Source organism: Aulostomus chinensis, chromosome 18, assembly GCF_037954235.1.
Source record: "Aulostomus chinensis isolate RoL2024-O1b breed Wild chromosome 18, RoL_Achi_v1.0, whole genome shotgun sequence".
NCBI lineage: Eukaryota > Metazoa > Chordata > Actinopteri > Syngnathiformes > Aulostomidae > Aulostomus > Aulostomus chinensis.
This window is the reverse complement of record NC_141337.1, coordinates 21,359,218-21,380,839: the sequence shown is the minus strand read 5'-3', so window position 1 is coordinate 21,380,839 and position 21,622 is coordinate 21,359,218. Positions and strand designations below refer to the sequence as shown.

Here is a 21,622-nt window from a genome sequence, read left to right as displayed (position 1 = left end):
ACAACCATGTCAACCTTCTCCATCCCAGTGGAGCACCTGGAACCACGTTGACGTTCCAGTTCAGAAACTGAAGAACAGACAGTGAGAACCATACACTGGTTCACCTGTCAGCTTCTTCTCCTCTACCACAACATTATGAAGCCAGATCCTTGTTACAGTCCAGATCTTTACACGGAGAACGAGACACGATCTCAATGTCATGTCCATGCATGTGCCGGTGTTTTCTGATTGTCTTGTGTCTGTGTTGTCTCGTGGCTTCCTGTTTTATTTTGAAATTTAACTCCTCTGGTTTCTGGTAACTTCTCCTTGCCCAGCGTGTTTTCCAGCAGTCTGGTTGTCTTCCCTGCCCTGGTGTGTCCTCCTGTTTCCATCACCTTGTGTGTGAGGATAGTCCGCGTGCCCCTTTGTCCTGTGCTACTTCGTCTTGTCCTTTTGTCCGACCGTACCACGCCATTGATCCTTGCCGCCTCACATTTGTATTTTTGTCCACGCTTTGTCTTGGTTTGTTTTCCTGTGATACTCTGGCCAGGTTTAGTTCATTAGTGTGATTTTTGTAGTTTAACCACTCTCCATGAGTGCCTTTTGCTTTTACTTTATTAATAAACTTTGTTAATCTTGCTCCTCGCCTCCGAGTCGTGCGCTTGGCTTCTCGCCCAAGCTCAAGTGGCGACACCTGCCTGCAAGTATTCAACGTGAAAATGAATGAGTATATATAAACATATAAGTGTCAAAGTGCACAAAGTCTGTCAAAGCATGTAAGAAATGATTAAGATGTTGTAAATCAATAAATAATCCAATCAAGCAATAACAAAGTGAACATTTGAAATCATCCATGTCTCAGAGGAAGTGTCCTCAACAACAGTATGATGCACATCCACGGAGGCATTTATTTATTGGACACTGGGGATCATGTAAATATCCATCCATCCTCCAATATGGCTGCCACAGTGCGAATGAGGCGTTCGTAGCGAGTGAGGGTTCATCTGTTGTTAGAGGTTTTTTTCCTCAGGGCATCAAGGTTTTATCTCCTGACATTCGTGTTACATCACGCAAAAGTGAACTGAGAATTCATGATGAGTGTTGACACTTTATATGATATTAATCCATTATTTAGTATATCAGTAGTCAATAAGTTCTTGAGTGGCAATGTTTTTAATCCTGGGAATACTTCATCGCCCTTGTATCCCTGTGCAATGAGTCATCTTGACCTTTGACCAACAAAATCTTTTCAGGTCATCCTTGAGTCCCAGTCCCTTGAGCCTGGTCTGGCTTACTGCTGCCCCCGGTGCAGAGACTAGGTGCTGGATTTCAGAGGAGCTGTGTTGGGCGGCTGCTGGCTGGTCCGTCGTCATGGACATCCAGCTGGTTGCTCATCAGTGGAGAGAGAAGGTGCCTACAAAAGGAAAAGGACAGCAAATACATTCAAAGTCTCAGTCACAGAATGAATTCTCACTGGCCAACCTGATATGCTGGAATTCATCAGAACATCCGGGTTTTTGTGCTTTCACGGAGGGAATGAAGGGAGTCCATGCTGTCCCTCCTGTGTAGGACCCGGAACGGTGAACCAGCAAAGATTTCTTACAAGTGAGGATTTGCAGTTTCATGGGGAACACATTCCATGACAGTGTGTGAGCAGAATGAACACTACTGTCACTTCTCAACTGCCACTGAAGTGCCCCAGTAACAGAAATTTCCAACCAAAATCTTTTCATCTGGATTTTTGTGAGGTTTGGTTCTACATTTTGCTGCAATCAATAAAATTATTGTTTTTTATTGTTGTTTTATGCACACATACTGACCAAAAAGGTTGACATGTTTTCAGAATTAATCTTTGATGTAAATGTTTATTGTTACTCTTCATGGTCCCACAAATGTGTAACAGAGAATCTTACAAACCAATTATTTTTTGCTTAACTAGCGAGCGGCCTACTTCAAGTGTTGCAATTAAATGACAACATTCCACGGTGGACATTTAAAACACACAGGAACGTTTGTCAACAGAAACAAATCCGTGGACGGTGCGTAAATTTTTTTTTTTTTTACACTCCAGGCCAACAGGTGGCAGTACAGCGACTCGTGCTTCGATATGGCCACCGCCAAAACACTCATTTCACAGAAGAAATATTTTTCTTTTCGGAAGAAGACCCCGACAAAGCGGCCGTATTTCCAATTTGTATACGAATCAGAAAAGCGACGATGTATGCCAGGACTAATACCAGCAGCACACATGGAGACTTTCAAGATAGAAACGGAGTGAATTATGTGACATCGACAGAGTCTTTCGGCCACTGCTCCCAATTGTTCTGGAAAAAGGATCCCAACGACTCCGGAGTAAGACACCCAGCTGCAACCCCCGTTAGCTAGCGACCCAGCCAACAAATAGCTGTGTCTAACGCCAAATTCAGCGATGCATTTTTAGCCTTCACCTGCACATTTTCTTTCACACGGAGCCGTTGCTATGATGTTTGTGTCACGCCGTGTGCGACCTGAAGCTGCAGGTAGCGACACAGAGCATCTCCGTTAGCCTCATGCTAACCGTCATGCTGAGTGGTTTATGGCCTACTCCGAGTGCAAGCTCCCTAGCTAACTTACAACTTACTACCTGCTCCCGTGTGTTGCGGATATTCCATCGCTGTAATCGATTAATTAAAATCGTCCGTGTAACCCCATTGTTTTTTTCGTAGTTGTTTTTTAAAATAATGTAAGGGTTTGGTACAACACATGCTAATCTAAGTGTCGCTGAGGTAGCTTTAATGCTAAAAAACAACACTCCGGGTTAGCTACCAGCAAAGTCTGCTAAACTGGGCTTCTGGGGTAGTTGGCGGTTCTCTGTTGGGTAGACCCGGGTAGAAAATCGTGCGTGGATATCAAGAAACACATTTTGCTCACTAGAGCGTTCAGCGTGTGCATGAGGCCCGAAATATTGTCTCAAAGTAAACACGACGAGGCTGCCCCACAGGAAACGAGAGCGGAAGACGCCCCGCGGAGGACTTTGAAAGACCTCTTTGTGATGCCAGACTGTGCGGTTCATTGATGGGCGCTCTCAGCTGACACACAGAAACCTACACATCCACTTACGTTAGACGCTCCAACCGTTCTTACGCATTTGAATGTGGACAGGATGAGCTTATATTGAATGCGGGGGTATATTGTGTGTGAGGTTTGAGGTTTTTACTGCACAGTAACTATAAGAAAACTGAAAAGTGCCAGACGCTATCATTACTGTTAGCTGCCCCGACCCTCTGAAGACAGTGCAGATATTTCTGAAACATTACTTTTTTGTTATTTAAGACCAGTTGGGGAAAGATTGTTCTGATATTGTGCAGGAAATTCTGCAACTAGAATTCCACAAGTCTGCCATGGTGCATTTGTCAGCAGCAAAGGCTGTCACTCGAAGGGCTTGCCTTCGTCACTGAGACCTTCAGATTATTTGTCCTTTTTCACACTTGCATTTACTGCCAGTTCAGGGGTTAAGGTTAGTAAGTTGATGCAGTGACAACTATTGTAGACGCGGTTGTGTTTTCTGGTTGTCCGTCCTGTTCTTTTGCACGATTGAATAACGTTCTCCTCTCCACATTCTAACTGGCGTACTCTTTGTCCATAACCCACTCTGTATTCCGCCCACTGGTCTGTGTTGGGAAGTTTGTAGAGGTCAGGGCGCTTCACCACCGGCTAAAACATTCCCTGGCATAAATGCTGCCATCTCCTGTGTAGGGAAACAAGTTAGAATTATGGAAATAAATGACAAATAGTTGCCAGATTTTTTTGTTTAAAAATAGATTAAGACTGAAAGCACTCATTAAATCCCTCAACACGGAGAGTTCTGTAAGACAAGTTACAGGGCTGAAGGGGTTGCTGTCGTATAAGCACGTGCATCAACGACTGTGATAATACCATGTTTGATAGATTCTGTTCTTCTGTGACAGCCGAGTTCGACCATCAGTTGGTGCGATCAGCTCCCCACGTCCTCAGCGGCACTCTCAAGCTCCAGTCTCTCCTCTGCATCGCTCTCCAATTCCAGCCTTTCCTTGGAATCCCGGGCGACGGCGGCGACGACGGCGACGACAGCGTCAGACGACATGGAATCAGATGAGAGGCCGTATGTCTGTGACTTGTGCAACTGTGCCTACAAGCACGCCAGCTCACTGCTCAACCACAAGCTCACCCACAAGACCGGAGACTTCAGGTAGACACTCCAGAATGGTGATGACTTCATGAATAGTGATGATGAATGACTTATATCCTGCCCTCCAGGTGCCATTTAGTCACATGGTTTAGGGCTGTGGGATTCGTCATCAGGTGTAGATCAGGATTTTCTATGACCAAATGAAGATGAATCCCCCCCCCCCCCATTTATTTTTACTTTGAAGAGGTTTGTAGACTCCAGTCACTTTTCTATACCACTTATCCGTGAAGGGGCGCGGGGGGTGGAGCCTATCCCAGCTGACATTGGGTGAGAGGCGGGGTTCACCCTGGAAGGGTGACCAGTCCATCCCAGGGCCATCAGGAGCAGTTAGTGGTTCAGTATCTTGCTCAAGGACACTTGGGCATGGTCACCGGGGGAAGTAGAGATCAAACCAGCGACCCTTCGGTTGCTGGGTGGCCTCTGTACCTCTGAGCCATGCTGCCACATGTCGTAAAAATACTGAAGGGGAATATGAGCCTGTAACGACCAGCAGGAATCCACCAAGTCACCTCTGTTGCAGCAACTGAGCTGCAGCTCAACCACACTCAGCTAGCTAGCCATCGTCCACCGCAGCGTCGGAGCAGCTGAGCGCGGAGCAGCGTCCGATCGACACTCCTCTGCTCACTTTCACCGCACCAGTGAGTGATTTAAGACTCCAGAGTGCTCGTGAAGGGAGGGCACATTTTTTTCCTTGGAGCTTAAATGGATAATTTTGGAGCTCTTTTTTGTTTTTTATTAGTATTCATCAGAATTTATTACTGTTGTGGAAATGTGACCAGCAGTACAAGGCTTATTTTAAGATTCAGTGGCCATTGGGACTTAATTCAAGTCTTTTAGTGCAAAAACTTGATATTATTAATTTCATTCTTTAGATTTTTAGCATTGACCTCATGTAGGGCCGTATGGAATCACACCTCTAATAAATCCTCAATTATAAATCTGTAACCCGTAGAGCCTTGGCGTCGGGCCGTGCTGGGCCTCATCGGACAAAAACCACTTGGCTGCAACCGGGCCACCGGCCCCTTCAAGTGATACTTGCCAGCAGGCCTAACAATTATTGTGGGGGAAACCCTTACCCATTACGTCGTTGCTTAGGCTTTTGTCCAAAGTAACTCATCAAAGTAGATTTTGTGATCATCGGTTAATCAGTGGTGCCTCGTGGGCCTTGTGCACACACACCTGCTCCAGCAGAGACCCAAGGCTTAAAGGGCCACAAAGAATTTTTTCAGTGAGTCGAAGGTCCATTCATTGAGGTCTGTCAGGCCACACGATAACCCTGTAATACTCAAAACAAAATGCTCCTTTCATTCAAATCAACAACAAAAATACAAACTAAATGAAAATGTCATTTCCATTTTGACATCAATTAAAATGAATAGTTAATTAAAGAAAAAGGTGACCCCTGTCATGAATCCTAAACAAACATGTCAGGATGGACGAGAACACTTTTCTTCTAAACATAAACAAAGAACCACAAGGAAGAAGGACAAATGGATCTCTGTCCCATGGTGAATGAAACACCTCACAAACTAAAATAGCCAATGTCCCTTTCAGTTTCAAAAACAGATTAAAATTTTAAAAACTGTTCCAAAGACAAAAGGGAAAGTTTTAAAAACGTGCGCTGGCAGCAGTGAACTCTGAGTGACCCAGTAGCAGGCTGTCTGTGTGCCGCTGGCACCGAGACGAGTCCCGGCCAGTATATCGTGTCCCAGGGGGCGGGGGTGCGAGTGAAGTACAGGTGTGGTCGCTTGTGGATTATTGGTGTACCTGTCTGTGTGTGCTGCGGCCGCGAGGGCAGGCTGGAATATAAACACGACCTCCCGGTGGCGGCCCTGCCTTGATGTGCTGACCCCCCAAAACACAGAGGAAGAACGGTTCAGGTGCGCCTATTGAGGATCCCTGTACTTTGAGAGCCGTCCTGCAGCGATGCGGTCCCAAGTGTACACATTTGGGTTGATGATGCACCTCCTGTGCTCTCCCTCTCTTTCTGTCTCTGTGCAAATTCAAAGCTTCATGACTTCAGTTTGCGTCTTTGTAATCAGCACATTTACCTGAGACAGTTTGTATTCATTAAAAGCAGCACTTGTGGTTGCGTGGTTCAAGTCATACAAAGACGGAGCCTGTTTGTTGCTGTGGACCGTGTCATGGTGCAGACCAGCCTTGTTCCTCCTCCTCATGAGGCTCTCAAACGCTCCCTCACTCAGACATGCTCTCCCTCTCTCCTGCACGCTCGCCAGCGCTGTGATGCATCTAATAGAAGCCGCTGCTGTCCAAGATAGAAGTGTTTCGATCTTTCTTATTAAATAAATATGTTTTTAGGTAAATATGAATCAAATGTTTGGGGAAATAAGCTTCCTGGTAGTCCTCTCCTGCGGCGATAGAAGCTGCGTCTAGTCTACGCGCTGTCTCTGACACAAGTTATGCGTGTAGCTGCAGTGGCGTTGGGGCAGTGAGGGGTTTCCTCCACTTCCTCAGTGGGGTTGGTGTGATTCCTCATCTTATGTTTCTCTTCTGGGTTATTTTCAATGCAGTAAACGATGTTTCTGTCACACTAGCATGCGCTGGTGTTGCCGCTCACTGTCACTGCGAGTATTTTCCTCTTTCTGTTCCGCAGCACAGTGGGGCTCTAGGTTGTCACTTGTTTAGGGAGAAAGTTGATGCGCTTGTTTTAATGACGCTAATGAAAATGTAATCTGTGATTAACTTTTTATTCAGGGTAGGTTGACAGAGAGTGGTGTCTTCTGCAGGAACACCTGATGACATTGACACAGTCTCACATTCGCACCTGGAAGCTGATCAGTCTGAATTGTTGTTATTTAGAGAGCGAATAAGTGCAGGCTAACAAATGTGGGAATTTCCCAGTCCTTACCACCATTAAGGTTTAACTCCATTCTTCTTTCCCAAACTCAGATGCGACTTTTGCAGCAAGCCCTACACCAACTACATGTCCCTGCGTAATCACATGCGAATCCACGGTCAGAAGCGCTACATGTGCGACCTGTGTGGTAAGGCCTTCCGCCTGGCACGGTACCTTCGAAACCACCAGAGGATCCATGATGACGGCCCAAACCGCTTTGACTGTCCCTCCTGCTGCAGGAGCTACAGGACCATGCTGGAGCTGGCCCAGCACCGATGCTCTGCTGCTGCATCCAACCAGGTGGGTCTGTGTGAAATGCTGGCCGTTCGCCACTGTGGGGGTGGGGCAAAAAAGCTGAGAGGTGATATTTAATCAATGGCATGTAACCTGTACAGGTGTTTGAATGTAAGACTTGTTTTTACTGCTCAGGGAATGTGATTGACACTAGCAGAGACACAACCCATCGATCTGTATCGATACACCGAGGGCAGAGATATGGCGTCACCCATGCGCCGCCCAAACACTGATGCATGCGTTTTTATGTCCAACATGTACGCATCCTCTCTGTAGTGTCCACTCATGCACGACAGAGACGACGTGCAGTGTGAGGTTGTTGCATTTTACAATTCTCCAAGTCAGAAATGTTGTTTGGGTCACTCTTTGTGGTGTTGGAAACACCGCGGTCAGACCAGGTGGAAGCTACTCAGGGAGGCCTGCGTCCACCTCGTTGTGTGACGGCAGATCACGTGTGAAAGGAATCAGTGTGAAATCGAATTGCGATGAAACTGATTCTTTGTGGAAGTTTATGAATCAATGTTCCCAGAGGAGGAGAAATGTGTGGTGCTCTGATCTGCTGGCTGGCCTGTGTGTGTATACTCTGACTTGTTCCAAGCGTTGTGGTCTGACTCTCCCTGTCAACAGTCACGCTGCATGTATTTACTCTGTCATGACTGAAAGCTGGCAAATGATTGAACTTCTTCCTCACTTGAGAGTGCAAACTTCACACTGTCAGCACTGTGTGTTTGGTGAAAGATGACATGCTGCTTCTGCAGGGTTAATCTTGAAAAGCAGCTTGAAAGTCTGTAGTTTGGATCCCAAAAAGACCCAACACATTTGAGAACTGGAGATCGTGTATTCCTGCCATGGTGCCCCTGTCATTTGTGCTGTTGAATTTGAATAGACCCAAAATTGCGTCTGTTCATGTCTTTGCGTTGACTGTTTGAAGTAAATGGTGTGAGCACATCTTCAAGTGTAGTGGTGACAGCAGCAGCAACTCATTTTGCCAAATCATTGGATGTAGACGGTTCCCAGTGTCATAAATCTCACTGGCAAGATGCTCATGAAGTGAGAATTGTGCTGTGAGCAGTAGATTTGAAATACTGCTGTTATTCATGACTGTTTTCAATTGAAGGTCACAGTTGGTTTGAAACAGTTCTTCTCAGCACTGACAACCGTGCTGTTGTTTAAATGTCTGTAGGTGTCACAATTGACGCAGCGGCCGAGAGTGGAAGGACAGACTGAATGGGAGCTGCTTCGCTAGCTGCTGATAACCACAACGTAGAACCAAGCAGCCGAGCTCCCCTCTGTGGTCCGCCTCTAATCTAATCTGATGTTTCCATATTTCTTCTACTGACCACATCTGGTGTCATTATCGCCTCAAAGTACCCGTGATATTTTAAGAAACTGTGCATGTGCTTCGTGCACATCTTGGCAGGCCGACTGGGCTGGTATCAGGTGTCTGGGGTGACCACCTGGTGCAGTACGCACATCCCCCTCACAGAGACTCGATCAGGTTGTTGATTGTGAAATGTTTCTCTACTGCTCTTCAGTGGCCGTACAAAATTGCTGCATATTGCTGAGAATTGGAGCCTGCTGTTGTTCCAGTTGTTCCAGCTGTTCAAACTTCAGCTTCCAGAAATCCCGTACGGGTGCTTGTAGCATGGGTCTGTGAATGACCGCGCAGCAACACCAGGTGGTCGCGGTGGGTGAATGGCCTCAGGTTCCTCTCCCAGTAGTTGTCTGGCTTTAATGTACTTACACAGTTGCTGAGATGGTGAGGAGTTGAACACATACACCTGTTACCTGGGTGATGAGAGAAGCAGGCGGCGGCAGAGCTTCAGTACAATTTCAGCATTTCTTTGTGCGGGTTTGGTTCAGCCAGAGCAGCAGTGATCTTCACGGGAACGCCGACATACTAAACCAACAACCTTGGTGCAGGAGATGAGATGCTGGATCAGGAATATCTGCACGGAGATGCTGGAATGATGGTGCTGATCCACATACCAGACCAGATCCATAGCTTGCACTGGATCACAAACTGGCCAGACCTTGAACATGAGACATGTTCCAGATCCACACACACAGTTCAAATGAATTACTTTGACATCTGTTTCAATTTGATGCATTTGTGTATATTTGTTGCTCTTTTGATATGTGCTGTGCAGTTAACCACAGCCATGTGATGTGTTGGAATCAGTATCGACAGACGGGAATCGGAATTTGATCAGAACTGGAAAAAATGTGGATTGGTGCCTCTTTACTAATCGTGTAACTATAAATGAAACAGTCTTACAAGTTTTCCACAGGTATTGTAACGTTACCTTGCCTTCATTTGTGAGTACTCAGAGCGAAAGCAGTGATCCCAGTATCCCAGTGTGGAGCTGAACCATCAGCGACCATCAGGGTGGAGCTCCTCCAACCGCCCTCTTACTGCCCATTATTCAACCGTACCGGATTGACACAAGAACAGTTAAACAGTGGTCCAATAGGCCAGATCTGACCCAGGTGACTTGGGTCACAGGGAGAACTAGTAGTAGTGGTAGTAGTAGTAGTAGTAGCGCCTCGACATCCCTTAGGGAACCTGATTAGTAACTTGGAGCACATGGCCATGACACCCGTGTGTCTGTATGTTGCACAGATGAAAGTGTCTTTCAGACAGGGTCTGAAGATGCGTTGTTAAAATGCTGTAGGTGTCATTGCATCACACTACAAGTGGGCAGCATTTGTTGACCGCGCAGCCTCTTTAACAGAGGAGGTTTTCACAGGCTGAGTAGCCTCTGCATGTACGCTGACCTTCATGTGTAGAATTCTACATGACTCAGATGGGAATTGCATACAGTTTAGTGGAATACTTCATGGTTTTGAATCATTCACGCTAGGGCTGGGCAATATCAGGAAAACATGCAATGTGCGAGTGTGTGTGTGTGTGTGTGTGTGTGTGTATGTATGTATAGATATATGTATGTATATGTATGTGTGTATATATGTGTGTGTGTGTGTATGTATATATGTATGTGTATATATGTGTGTATGTATGTATGTATAGATATATGTATGTATGTATGTGTGTATATATGTGTGTGTATGTATGTATATATGTATGTGTATATATGTGTGTGTATATATGTATATATGTGTGTGTATATATGTATATATGTGTGTGTATATATGTATATGTGTATATATGTGCATATATGTATATATGTGTATGTATATATATATATGTATGTGTATATATGTGTGTGTATGTATGTATATATATATATATATATATATATATATATATACATACACACACACACACACACATATATATATACATATATATATTGAACAGTTATTTGTATGCAACATATGCTTTTATTTTTAAAATATTGCGTATTGCAGTTGCACAAGGCTCAAACCTGACTGTTGGCGACCAACTAACTAAAAGATATCTGTGAGAAAACAATAAGATAAATTCAACCTGGCACCTGGCAAATGAAACATTTCTCCCCTTATAAAGATCGAGACCTGCCAATGCCTTCATCTTGCTAAACAGGTGGCAGTGACAGGGCTACGATGGAGAAAAGTTGAGTGAGTAACGTAGAACCACTAAAGCAAGAGAGGGAGATTTATTCATCCCCAAACTCCTGTTACACTTCTCTTAGTTCAAGTTCTCACACAGGAACACCAACATGGTGTCTTTGCTAGGTTTCAAGCAGGAGCGCTGACATGTCACCACATTCCCTGACGCGCTGAAGAGCCTCTGGAGGGCGAACGAGTGGCTGCGGCGTCGCGTTCGCTAAACTCACAGAAATGGACGGTTGCTGCAATCCTTTGACGTGATGTGGACTCGGTGTTGGCGGCTGTTTAGCGCCTTGGCTGTCTTTGAATTGTTTGTGCAGTTCTTTGTGGTGGTGTTTCAGGCATTGATTGGTCCTGTTTCCCCTCATAGTTGCCACGACCGCCCCACATGCTGTACACCGTACCTGGGCTGGTACCACGTCGTCTCGTTTGAACCCAAAATAGCTCCAAATGAGTGAGGAGCTATTTTTTTCGCCGGCAGGTCCACCTCATTTTCCTCGTGCTCCTCGTTTTCTCTGCGTCATCATTCATTTAACGCGCCTGCCCTCGGCTCCACCAGCTTGCAAGTGTCCGCTCTCACCACACCACCAATTAATGTCATGGTTCAACGCGCAGCTAATTTCACAATGTCGCATGTGGTTAGTTTATTTTAGCAGCAAGTAAAAATGAACTTCTCATCGTGGGCACGTGACTTTTGCGATGTGTTAATCGCACATTTTGATATCGCGATGACGATTAAAATTGGATTAATCGCCCAGCCCTAATTCATGCTTTAGTGGTAGAACACTTGCATAAATGCACCTACGCTGGGGTAAATACTGGTGTGAGTGTGTATTTCAAGGTAGATATGCATGTACTGTCAGGTATGTGTTGTATTATTTGTTTTAAGTGTGCATGAACCTCTTTCCTGTCAGCAGCCCCAGATGTGTGGCAGCCCTCCTGTCGTGAACACGTGCGCTGCAGCGAGGGTCAGAACAGGGTTAGGACCAGTTTAGGGACAGACTCAGGGCTCAGACGGTAGCCAAGTCTTACTATTTGGTGGATTTTCCCCACAAGTGCAGTAATCCACATTTATGTGTGTGTCTGTGTGTGTGTCTGTGCGTGTGTGGGTTTGGTTAATAAGAACCGGTTCAACTGCCCGTCCTGCTTTAAGAGCTACCGAACCATGCTGGACCTGGCCCAGCACCGCTGCAGCGCCGCGGCCAAAAACCAGGTTGGTGTGAGTGTGTGTGTGTGTGTGTGTGTTTGTATGTGTGTGACACAGTCTGCAGGACTGAACTGCAGCAGTGAGGAGGCATTGTAGATGTGATGTGAAGCGAGTGAACGCTGCTAATGATGCAGTCGTCTCTAGCTGCTTCTGCCACGTGGCCTCAACACAGGAAGTTTGGTAACTTGAGGTTGGATTAAAAAGAAAATTTAAAATCACGGTCATTGATGGCTGACAGAGCAGGTCTGACGTTACATTTGAGATTGAGCACAAGTGACGCAGTTTCATCTCAGAAGTGATAAAACTGCGTCATGTGGATGACACTTTCACTTCCAAATGAACGTTGAGTGTGTAATTGATGAACTGGACTTGGAATTTAACACTCTGACTTGATAGGAACTCTGCAACGATGTCTCCACTGGCTTGACAGGAAGGCTCCAGCCTACCATTCTAACCTCCATGACAGAAATAATTCTCTCAAATGCAAAAAGGAAGACTAGGCAGAAAAACAGAATCCTAGAGTTATCCTGCGTTAGCGTTAGAACTGTGATGAGGCAAACTTGAAATTTACTGGAGCTCTGAATCTTGAGGGCAAAGGTCAAGGACAACAGTTCAGATGAACCTGGATACTGAGCAGAGGTCAGAGCTGTGGTGGGAGGCAGCAGGCTGAGGAGCGGTGATAGCAGAGGGACTTTGTGGAGCTTCATGTCTGCGTGAGTGTATCTGTCTGTTTGTGAACAACTTGACCACTCCATCTCCTCACATTGATCGGTCTCTAGGATCGTAGGATGGTGACTTGTGTGTCTCCAGAAGGGTCACGAGTCTGTGAGACACAATGTTAAGTCATGAAGTTGAAACCTGAGTTCTGAACAGCACAAGAACTGGAAGCATCAACACATTCATCCGTCACCTCTCCTCCGCCCGATCTTCCCTCACTCATTCCAAACTGTGTGTTTCTGCCATCAGTGTACATGAAGACAAATGCTTTAACACAAATCTCTCTCCCTCTGTCCTCGTCCTGCTCTCCTCCCTCCTTCCGTACAGTCTGGCAGTCGCCGTTCCAATTTCTCTGCCAGTGCTCGTCGTCAGCAGCAGCAGCAGCAGCAGCAGCAGCAGCAGCAGAACAGTGCTACCTCCATGATGCAACCACAGCATGGAGGACACGGACAGCAGGACCCTCTGCCCTCCCACTGTGTCTCTCCCATGTCCCAGGGAGGCCAGGGTGGCGGCGTGGCCAGCCAGCCTGTGCCCGACCCCCACCAGGTAGGGAGGACTTACCAGGTTGGTTAATTTGTTCTGGCTTTATTTCTTTTGCTTCTCTTGTTGCTCCTAGAGCGCTTGCTAAGCCCTGGTCTCTGCCAGCAGGGCCGTCCCAGCTCTGTGTCGTCCCAGAGCAGCCAGCAGAGCATGAGGAGCTCCTCCTCCAACAAACACGTCTCCTCCTCCAGCGCCACCCCGTCCTCCTCCTACTCCCTGCTCCAGCCCCTGGTGCCTGAGGTAAAGGAGATGAACTCGGGATACACTAGGCTGAGCGCCAACCCCATGGTAGGAGAGCGAACCGCCACGGCCCCCTCCCTGTCTGCCTACTAACATCAGGACTAGGGACTCGTGTTTTCATGTGTGTGTCCACCAGGAGCGTCGACCCACAGCTCAGGAACGAGTCTTGGACAACCTTGTGGAAGACTTTCACATGTCTGAGCGACCAGAGCAGACGCTTGAGTGCTGCTGGGCTGTGGGACGCCTGGTGGACCCCCCCCACTGTAGTCTGTCATTTATTTTCAGTGGAACATGGAGATGAATCTCTACAGTATGATGGAGGATTTGATCCTGCACCTCAGTTCAACCTCACTAGTTGTCCCCTCAGAAACTACAGTCGATTTTTATCAGAAACGATGTGCAGTTTGTTCAGATGAGATGGAGGGCAGTTTATTTTTGCTTGGGATGATTGGATACAAAGTCAGTCAGTGAGTGGTGCAGATGCTCAATATTCGCATCCAGGAGTCACCATTTCCAGCTCAAGCAGAACCTTCAGGTGACGCTGTCAAGCTTGAGGTTGCAGGTCTGCTCAGTCAGGAGGCGATCAGGTCGGATGTTGCCTGCTTGTGGTCTTGCTGACGGACAGGACGACACTCGTACAAATCTTCATGTTGCTTCAGTGAGCTTCGGATTCGGAACCCTCTTACACCCGGGTTTTCTGCAGTGGGAACAGCTTTATTCATCATTGAGTCCTGGGTCACATGACCCTGCAGTGTCGTATGTTTATCCTCTCGGCTCAGCATCAACCAGAACGGCGCCTCCAACCTCAAATGCACATGTGACGAGCGGCCAGAGTCCTCCTCAGTAAAATGGTTTTGTTAAAGAACGGTGTTGGCGCAGAAAACAGCAGAAACTCTGTCACTGTCCTCCAGGCTGCTTTTACCACACCTGTCAAAGATTGTAGACGAGCCAAGACGCTTCACTCCGCTACCGACAACTTCTCTGAAAAAAACCAGAGAGGGGCGCTGGTCTCCTCACGAGGGGAACAGAATCAGTCGCCACACGCACACACTTGTGATGGAGGTGCCAATCTGTGCATTGACTTGTATGTGAACGCTCCATTCTCAAAATGTGCTTCGTCTTTGGTGTGAGCACCAACTTCCTGCTTTTCTGTTGGTTCTCCCTGGCGGTCGCGAGCTCTCACCACTAACTGAGGCGAAGCTGCTGAGATCCAGACTTCATCGCTCGCCGAGTGTCACGTGGGGATGTTGACATGAGGGCTGCACACCTCTGTCACGTAGAGTAGGGCCCTAATTCCATTTTATTTTTTCCCAAATTCCGTTTTGTCCATTTTAAATTTATGGAATTCCATTTTTTACCTTTTACTTACATTTGACCACAAAACAGTGTGTTTTAAATCACGTTTATGAATAAAATGCACACTAATTAAATAGAAATGACCTCACATTCATTGAGGCAACACAACATTGCACTTTTCCTCAGTACTTAATTGCTGCATCATCATCATCGTGTTCTGCTGGCTAGCGTTAGCGCGATGCTCTTCTTTGTCTTTTATTTGACTTTTGGACAACAGGAGGTCATCACACGTATTTTTCCGCTTCCAATCAGAGTGTTGACAAAATGTACAAAATAACAGGTCACCTGACAGGCAGACGTCACCGGGGTGCTGCTCAGCTCTGTATTTAGGCGTAGGCGGTAGCGTCGCGTAGCTTTTTAGCAGATGGGGTGGGGGGCGCCATGTTTGCATTTTGTTTGGAAAGGGACGGGGGGGCAGGTGTTGTGCCACACTGATTAACGACCCCCGGGAACGATTCCCCGGGTTTATGTTTTTCTGTCTCTTGAAAAAAGCATTTCCGCGATATTCCGCATTAAAAATGAATTCCGTTTTTATTGCCCAATGCTGCGATCGTGGAAATTATAGGGCCCTATTAGTTGAGCGTCTCGTAGTTGAGGAGGTTCGCTATTAAAACGTTCCTCCTTCTGGGAAAGTCAAGATTGGTTCAGCAGTCGAGATCAGCCTGACTGATCCTGGCTCCTTCAGGTCTTCATGAGTGATCCTGCAGCAGAAATGTTGGCTCTGCTGATCTGCTCAGCAAACTGAACGAGTCCCGGCAGGCCCCACCCTCGTGGTAACAGTCAGCGCGTGATCTAACCGCTGACATGATGATGTTAAAAATGATTGATAAGATATCAATACATCAGGATGTACAGTCATAGTTTTACGTCTTGTATCATTTGAACAGCTTTATTTCTCTCTGTTGTCCTGGTCTGCAGCGCGCTCTTGTGTCAGAGACAAACCGGTACTGACCGAAACCCAAAGTACCTCTAAACAGGGCTTTTTAGATGGCGCGGCATGTAAATCCCTCTCTCCAGTCCAGTGTGACTCTGAACCGCCCCCCCTTGGCCGTTGTTTCTGGCACATCCATCTCAGCCCATTCCTCTCCTGTGATCTTGACAGCCGGCTCTCTCATCCCTGTAGCATCTTTCTCTGTGAGGTTCAATGGCTGTTGGCTGGCAAACCAGCTTATGGGCACACGACTGCCACCAACCGGCAGCCGCGTGGCGTGAGAACAGAACTGGAGTTTGACGCCTCTCGTGTAAAATATATCAGCCCTCTTTGATGAGTCGAGGTTAGAACCTGGTCCAGGTCTTACAATGGGGTTCACGTGGGACCTCTGGTGCTGCCTGTCATGATCAACAAGTGATCTGGCGTTGATTTATGCGGCGCAGGAGTTTGCTACATAGAATAATTAGAGCTGACAGGCAGATGGAAAATGTAACCTATGAATTGTGTTGAATTGTTTAGTTGGTGAACAGTAAGCACGGCTGTTTGACGACCGCTTGACCAGGTCAACGTTGTCAACGAACCACGGATCTCGACGGGTTACTTACCTGGTTAAAACGAATAAAAACCCCTTCATCAACAGCAATGGCTATGGTGACAGGCCTAACAAGCACTGTCACCAGCGTCACGGCGCTCAGTTGTCATGTCCGTCATCAAGACGACGATCAGCGAACCACAACGTGTCAAAGTCCACACGTAGACCTGTAGCGTCTCCACGGCAACAACATAAATGTCCTCCCAACAAATTCACTCTGTTGTTGTTGTAATGAACCAGCGGAAACGAGAGTCAGCGCTCCTGACGCGTTGCTGAGATTTGTGCTGCCCTAAAATTTTGTGTGTGTGTGTGTGTGTGTGCAATGACACTAATCTTGTCTGTCACTCATCCTCCTCCAACATCTCTCTGTTCTGTTTAACTCCTGATGTTGTCTCTTCTCTCTCTCTACCCCCACAGCCGAAGCACCAGGACACTTTCTCTCTGCCCCCCCAGCGGCCCCTCACCACCATCAACCCTATCAGCCACTCCCTCCATCCGAATGGCGCGCCCACGCTCAAGCCTTCCCCCGTGCCCCGCACTATCCAGGCCATGCCCTGGGAGCAGCGCTCCCTCTACAATCAATGAACCCGCCGGGAACCAATCGCCCCTTCACGTCACGTCCAACACCACAGCCCCCCACCCCACCCCTCGGCCCCCAGCCCCTCGGCATCCAGCATCAAGAACGGAGGACGTCAGCCGCTGAGATGCTGGATGCCTCCTCAGCCCCCCCCTACCTTTGGAACGTTGTGTTTGGGAATGGGGGAGGGCACTGTTGAGAACTAGTTGAGATTGATTACTGAGTAGTTAGGTTTTTAAACAAATGTGTTGCCTTGACCCTCATGTATGATCTATGCCATGTACTGGATATAAGTTAAAATGTCTGTCCTTTCACTAAGAATTTACCCCCCCCACCCCACCCCCACTCTAGTTATGAAAATATCTTTCCCATTATGAATAGTGTCTGCCCCCCCCCCCCCCCCCCCCCTCCATTTGTTAACTGAAAGTTTGTTTTTTATGTGTTCCACTTCCAGGGCGCCAAGTGTCAAAGTAAATGTGACAAATGATCTTTGTAGTCTGATATGTTTCTGAACATACAGCCAGCTTTCTCTAGGTGGCGCCTCTGGAATTTACACAAGGGGTGTACATGACCCCCCCCCCCCCCCCCTTTGCACACAGTGTGCAGTCGGAGGTGTAATGACAATTTCAGAATGCATTTTCTGTATTCCCTGGTTACAGCACACACACACACACACACACACACACACACACACACACTTTCAGGGGGGAGCTCCAGGAGTGAGGACCCACTGCCAGTCGCCCCCCCGTGTCGGTGTTGTGAAGACTGATAGAAGCCCAGCTCCGTTACCTGTTACAAGACTAAACCTCCCTGACTGGCGTTGGACGGGTGGCGTGTCGTTACTGTAGTTTAACAATCTGTTAGCTGGGAATCAGGTGTAGGAGGATGGTGATGATGATGATGATGATGTCGTACCAGTCGCCTCCAACATTAATGTGTTCCTTCTCTCACACTGAAGCACTGAAGCAAGTGCTGAATAATTAGTATCCCCCGCCCACTCACACACACACACACACACATACACACTCTTCATGGAGAGCTGTAACGATGTAGCATTGGCTTACATCAGCCCTCATCACCTGACAGTTTACACCCAGCATCATGTGATCTAAGAGACTCAGCAGCTCAGGTCGCTGCAGCTGGAAGATTCTGTTGCCTGAAAGCAGTTGTCTGCAGTGCCGGACCCTCCAGGCTCCGCCCCCTCTAGACGCAGCGTCGCGGCCCAGCTCAGTGCTCCCGGGCTGGACCGGCTCCCACCTGTAGGGTGTTTCAACACGGTTAGCCCGCCTGTTCCAGGTCAATGTGATTAACACTTTAATCATGGATCCAGTGTGTAGGTCCGTTAGAGGTTCTCCCGCTAACATGGTGATCATGGAAAGGCCCGCAGTTCTACTGACATTGTATTTTCTCTTTTCAAAGTTGTTTCTATTTTTATTCATGACATGTTTTCATTGTTGCTTTCTCTCTCCTTGTAAAGTGTCTTTGAGTATTTAGAAAAGTGCTATACAAATAAAATGTTTTATTATCACCATCAGTGCTGGTTTTGTTACACGGAAATGAGAGGAAATGCGACTGTGTGTGTCCCGTGAAGGTCAAAGGTCAGGAATTTGGTTACAAATGTCAGACATGGTTGTTTGTCACAGGTGAGGAACGCCATCATTGATCACCTCCGTGCCTCGGTGACAACACCCCAATCCTGAACTTCTGCCTCTGGAAATCAAAGTAGAATTAATTTTCATTTCTGAGAGTTCCAAGATTAATAACCTCTAAGGAGTTATGCATCATAAAGGAACGGAACCAAAGTCAAATGTTGAATCTGAACCATCCCAGCTACGCCACCCTCCAGCAGGGGGCGTTATGTCACTTGTTTGCGAAGAAAGACGAACAGTTTTTTCGTGGCCTCTGAAACCTAGAAATGTCTTTTACCAAGTTAGACTTTTCAAGCTACATTCTGGAAGACACATGGAGGTGCGAGGTAGCGCAGTGACAGGGGGGCGAGCGTGTGGCTTGGCTCGACTTGTTGGATAACCAACATCGGTCTGTTCTCGAAGTTCGTGGGTCGCTTATTCCCTGCTGACTCTGATATGCACTTGGCAGAAGTTTGCCCTGAGGCCTTGTCTGGCAGCTAAAGGCTCAGGAAAGTGATTAAGATTGAGTGAACCTTTCAGAAACACCTCAGGTCAAACTTCTCCCATTTACACCAGCGCGGATGAGCTTGACCTCATGGTCCATCCTCAAAACTGAGCCACGTTCAGGAGGCGCTGTCCTCTCCCTTCAGCCCAGATGATTGTTTTCTACGTTCACTCATCGCAGTTTCTTTCTCTTCTGATCTGCACTGAACTAAAATATCGCAGCTACATTTTAGTTTTTGCTGCCATTTTTCATGAATTCAAGTCAGAGCTGGAAGACTTATTTTTAGGGCTGCGACAGTTTTCATAACTGATTGATCCGACAATTGCTTTTACAATAATTGGTGAATTGTTTACAAAGCAGGAAAACTTCACATCAGAATTACCAAGAGTTCAAAGTGACCTATTGAGTTCCCCTTTTCTTTTTTGTGCAAAAACTTTTTTTTTTTTTTTATTGTCACAAATGACAAAAAAAGCATCAAATTCTGGTGTGACAGAATCAGGATCAGCTGATATTTGGCATCCCAACCGTGATTAATTTTCTTATGATCAGTTAATCAGAGTCGTTTCAGCTTTGCTTCCATATTCAGTTCCTTTCTCATAGTTCTTGTTTGTAAATGGCGGCGTGGCTCAGCGGTAGACCGGAGGTTGGCGCCTTGCATGGCAGCCTTCATCATCAGTTCGTGTGAATGAGAAAACACTGGCGTTGAGCGCCGCGAAGGTAGAAAGGTGCTGAGTAAAAATGAGTCCATCTGAATGTCCTCAGATACTCCTGTTTTTATCACACAACTTTAGAAATCACTCATCATTATTATTATTATTATTATTATTATTATTATTATTATTATTATTATTACTATTATTATTATTATTATTATTACCATTATTATTATTATTACCATTATTATTATTATTATTATTATTATAGCGTGTCGCGAAGCATCGACCTTGAATGAAATAGGTGTGACTCACAAGATGGTGACCCCTGACCTGGGCCCGTGTCACGGGTTCTCCAGCTCTTCTTACAGGTCAAAAAAACTTGCCAGTAAATTCAAGGGCATAAATGACCGCCATGACTGACACACACACCTTCAGTGAGCCAGGAATGGAGGCCAGCAGCAGGAGCGCTGCATCTTGATTCTAGAGCCCGTCGGGGCTCCAAGCACGAAGCAAGTAAACGTGTCCATCATGCCGATTAGATGAGTACGCATCATCTTACTTTACTACGACAAGACATCTCCCATAATCAAGTGTGTGTGTGTGTGTGTGAGCTCGTTCACTGCAGCCGCCTTGACCAGCGAACGTTAGCATCGAGCTTTGTTAATAAGTTAAGGAAAACATGATAGATTACCGTGCAGGTCTGTGGATTTAAAAAAAGTGAGGATTCTTTAAACTCCTGTGAACACGGATCAGCTGTTTATGAGGGCCTAGCATACTCGTGCAACTGGAAGGGAGCAAGCAAAATCACCTCAACCATCATTCAGTCTCGATGGATGAAATTCTGGCTTGGCTTGTCCCAGGAGCCTGCCTTGCCCGGTGACCGGCTGCACCCCTGCGCATTGCTGCTTCTGCTCCACAGCAACACAAGTCTTCAACAAAGCTCCCACCTCCTGCAGCTGAAAGGGTTTCTGAGTGTGTCCTTATATTTAGAGCAGTCCACCACTCACCTGTCAATCATCCTGCATGCTGACGTCACACCTGTCACTCATCCTGCATGCTGACGTCACGTCACACCTGTTAGGTGGATGCTTTTCTTGCCCCCAACAAGGATTCCTGAAGGTTCTGGTGCTGGACCACATTACCACTGGTCCGTTCAGGTACTGATCCCGTCAACAGAGGGAGGAACTGGACCAGTTCTACTTGCCGATGCTTAGAACAGTCAAAGCATGAAGAATAACTCATCACCATCCTCATCACCATCATCATCATCATCATCATCATCACCATCATCATCACCATCATCGTCATCATCATCATCACCATCATCACCATCATCATCATCATCATCATCATCACCATCATCATCATCACCATAACCATCATCACCATCACCATCATCATCATCATCACCATCACCATCACCATCATCACCATCACCATCATCACCATCATCATCACCATCATCACCATCATCATCATCATCACCATCATCATCATCACCACCACCATCATCATCATCACCACCATCATCATCATCACCATCATCACCATCATCATCACCATCATCACCATCATCACCATCACCATCATCATCATCATCACCATCATCATCATCATCATCATCACCATCATCATCATCACCATCACCATCATCATCATCATCATCATCACCATCATCATCATCATCATCATCACCATCATCATCATCACCATCATCACCATCATCATCACCACCATCATCATCATCACCATCATCATCATCACCATCATCACCATCACCATCA

The 21,622-nt window shown here is 46.7% G+C and overlaps 1 protein-coding gene across 7 annotated transcripts; it reads left to right on the top strand.

Moving 5' to 3' along the window:
* Positions 1 to 2,108: 2,108 nt before the first annotated feature.
* Positions 2,109 to 18,571, top strand: LOC147245661 (uncharacterized). Of its 7 annotated transcripts, none has more exons than XM_086185725.1 (7): positions 2,109 to 2,331; positions 3,927 to 4,186; positions 7,097 to 7,343; positions 12,013 to 12,102; positions 13,141 to 13,359; positions 13,462 to 13,641; positions 16,890 to 18,571. In XM_086185725.1, exons 1-7 carry the CDS (start codon positions 2,197 to 2,199, stop codon positions 17,055 to 17,057), a joined length of 1,299 nt encoding a protein of 432 aa, XP_086041851.1. In that variant the 5' UTR covers positions 2,109 to 2,196; the 3' UTR covers positions 17,058 to 18,571. The 7 variants fall into 7 exon arrangements, with proteins under 7 accessions (XP_086041851.1, XP_086041850.1, XP_086041852.1 ...); XM_086185724.1 differs by having other exon boundaries at positions 13,141 to 13,377; XM_086185726.1 differs by having other exon boundaries at positions 13,141 to 13,377; positions 13,459 to 13,593.
* Positions 18,572 to 21,622: the final 3,051 nt, after the last annotated feature.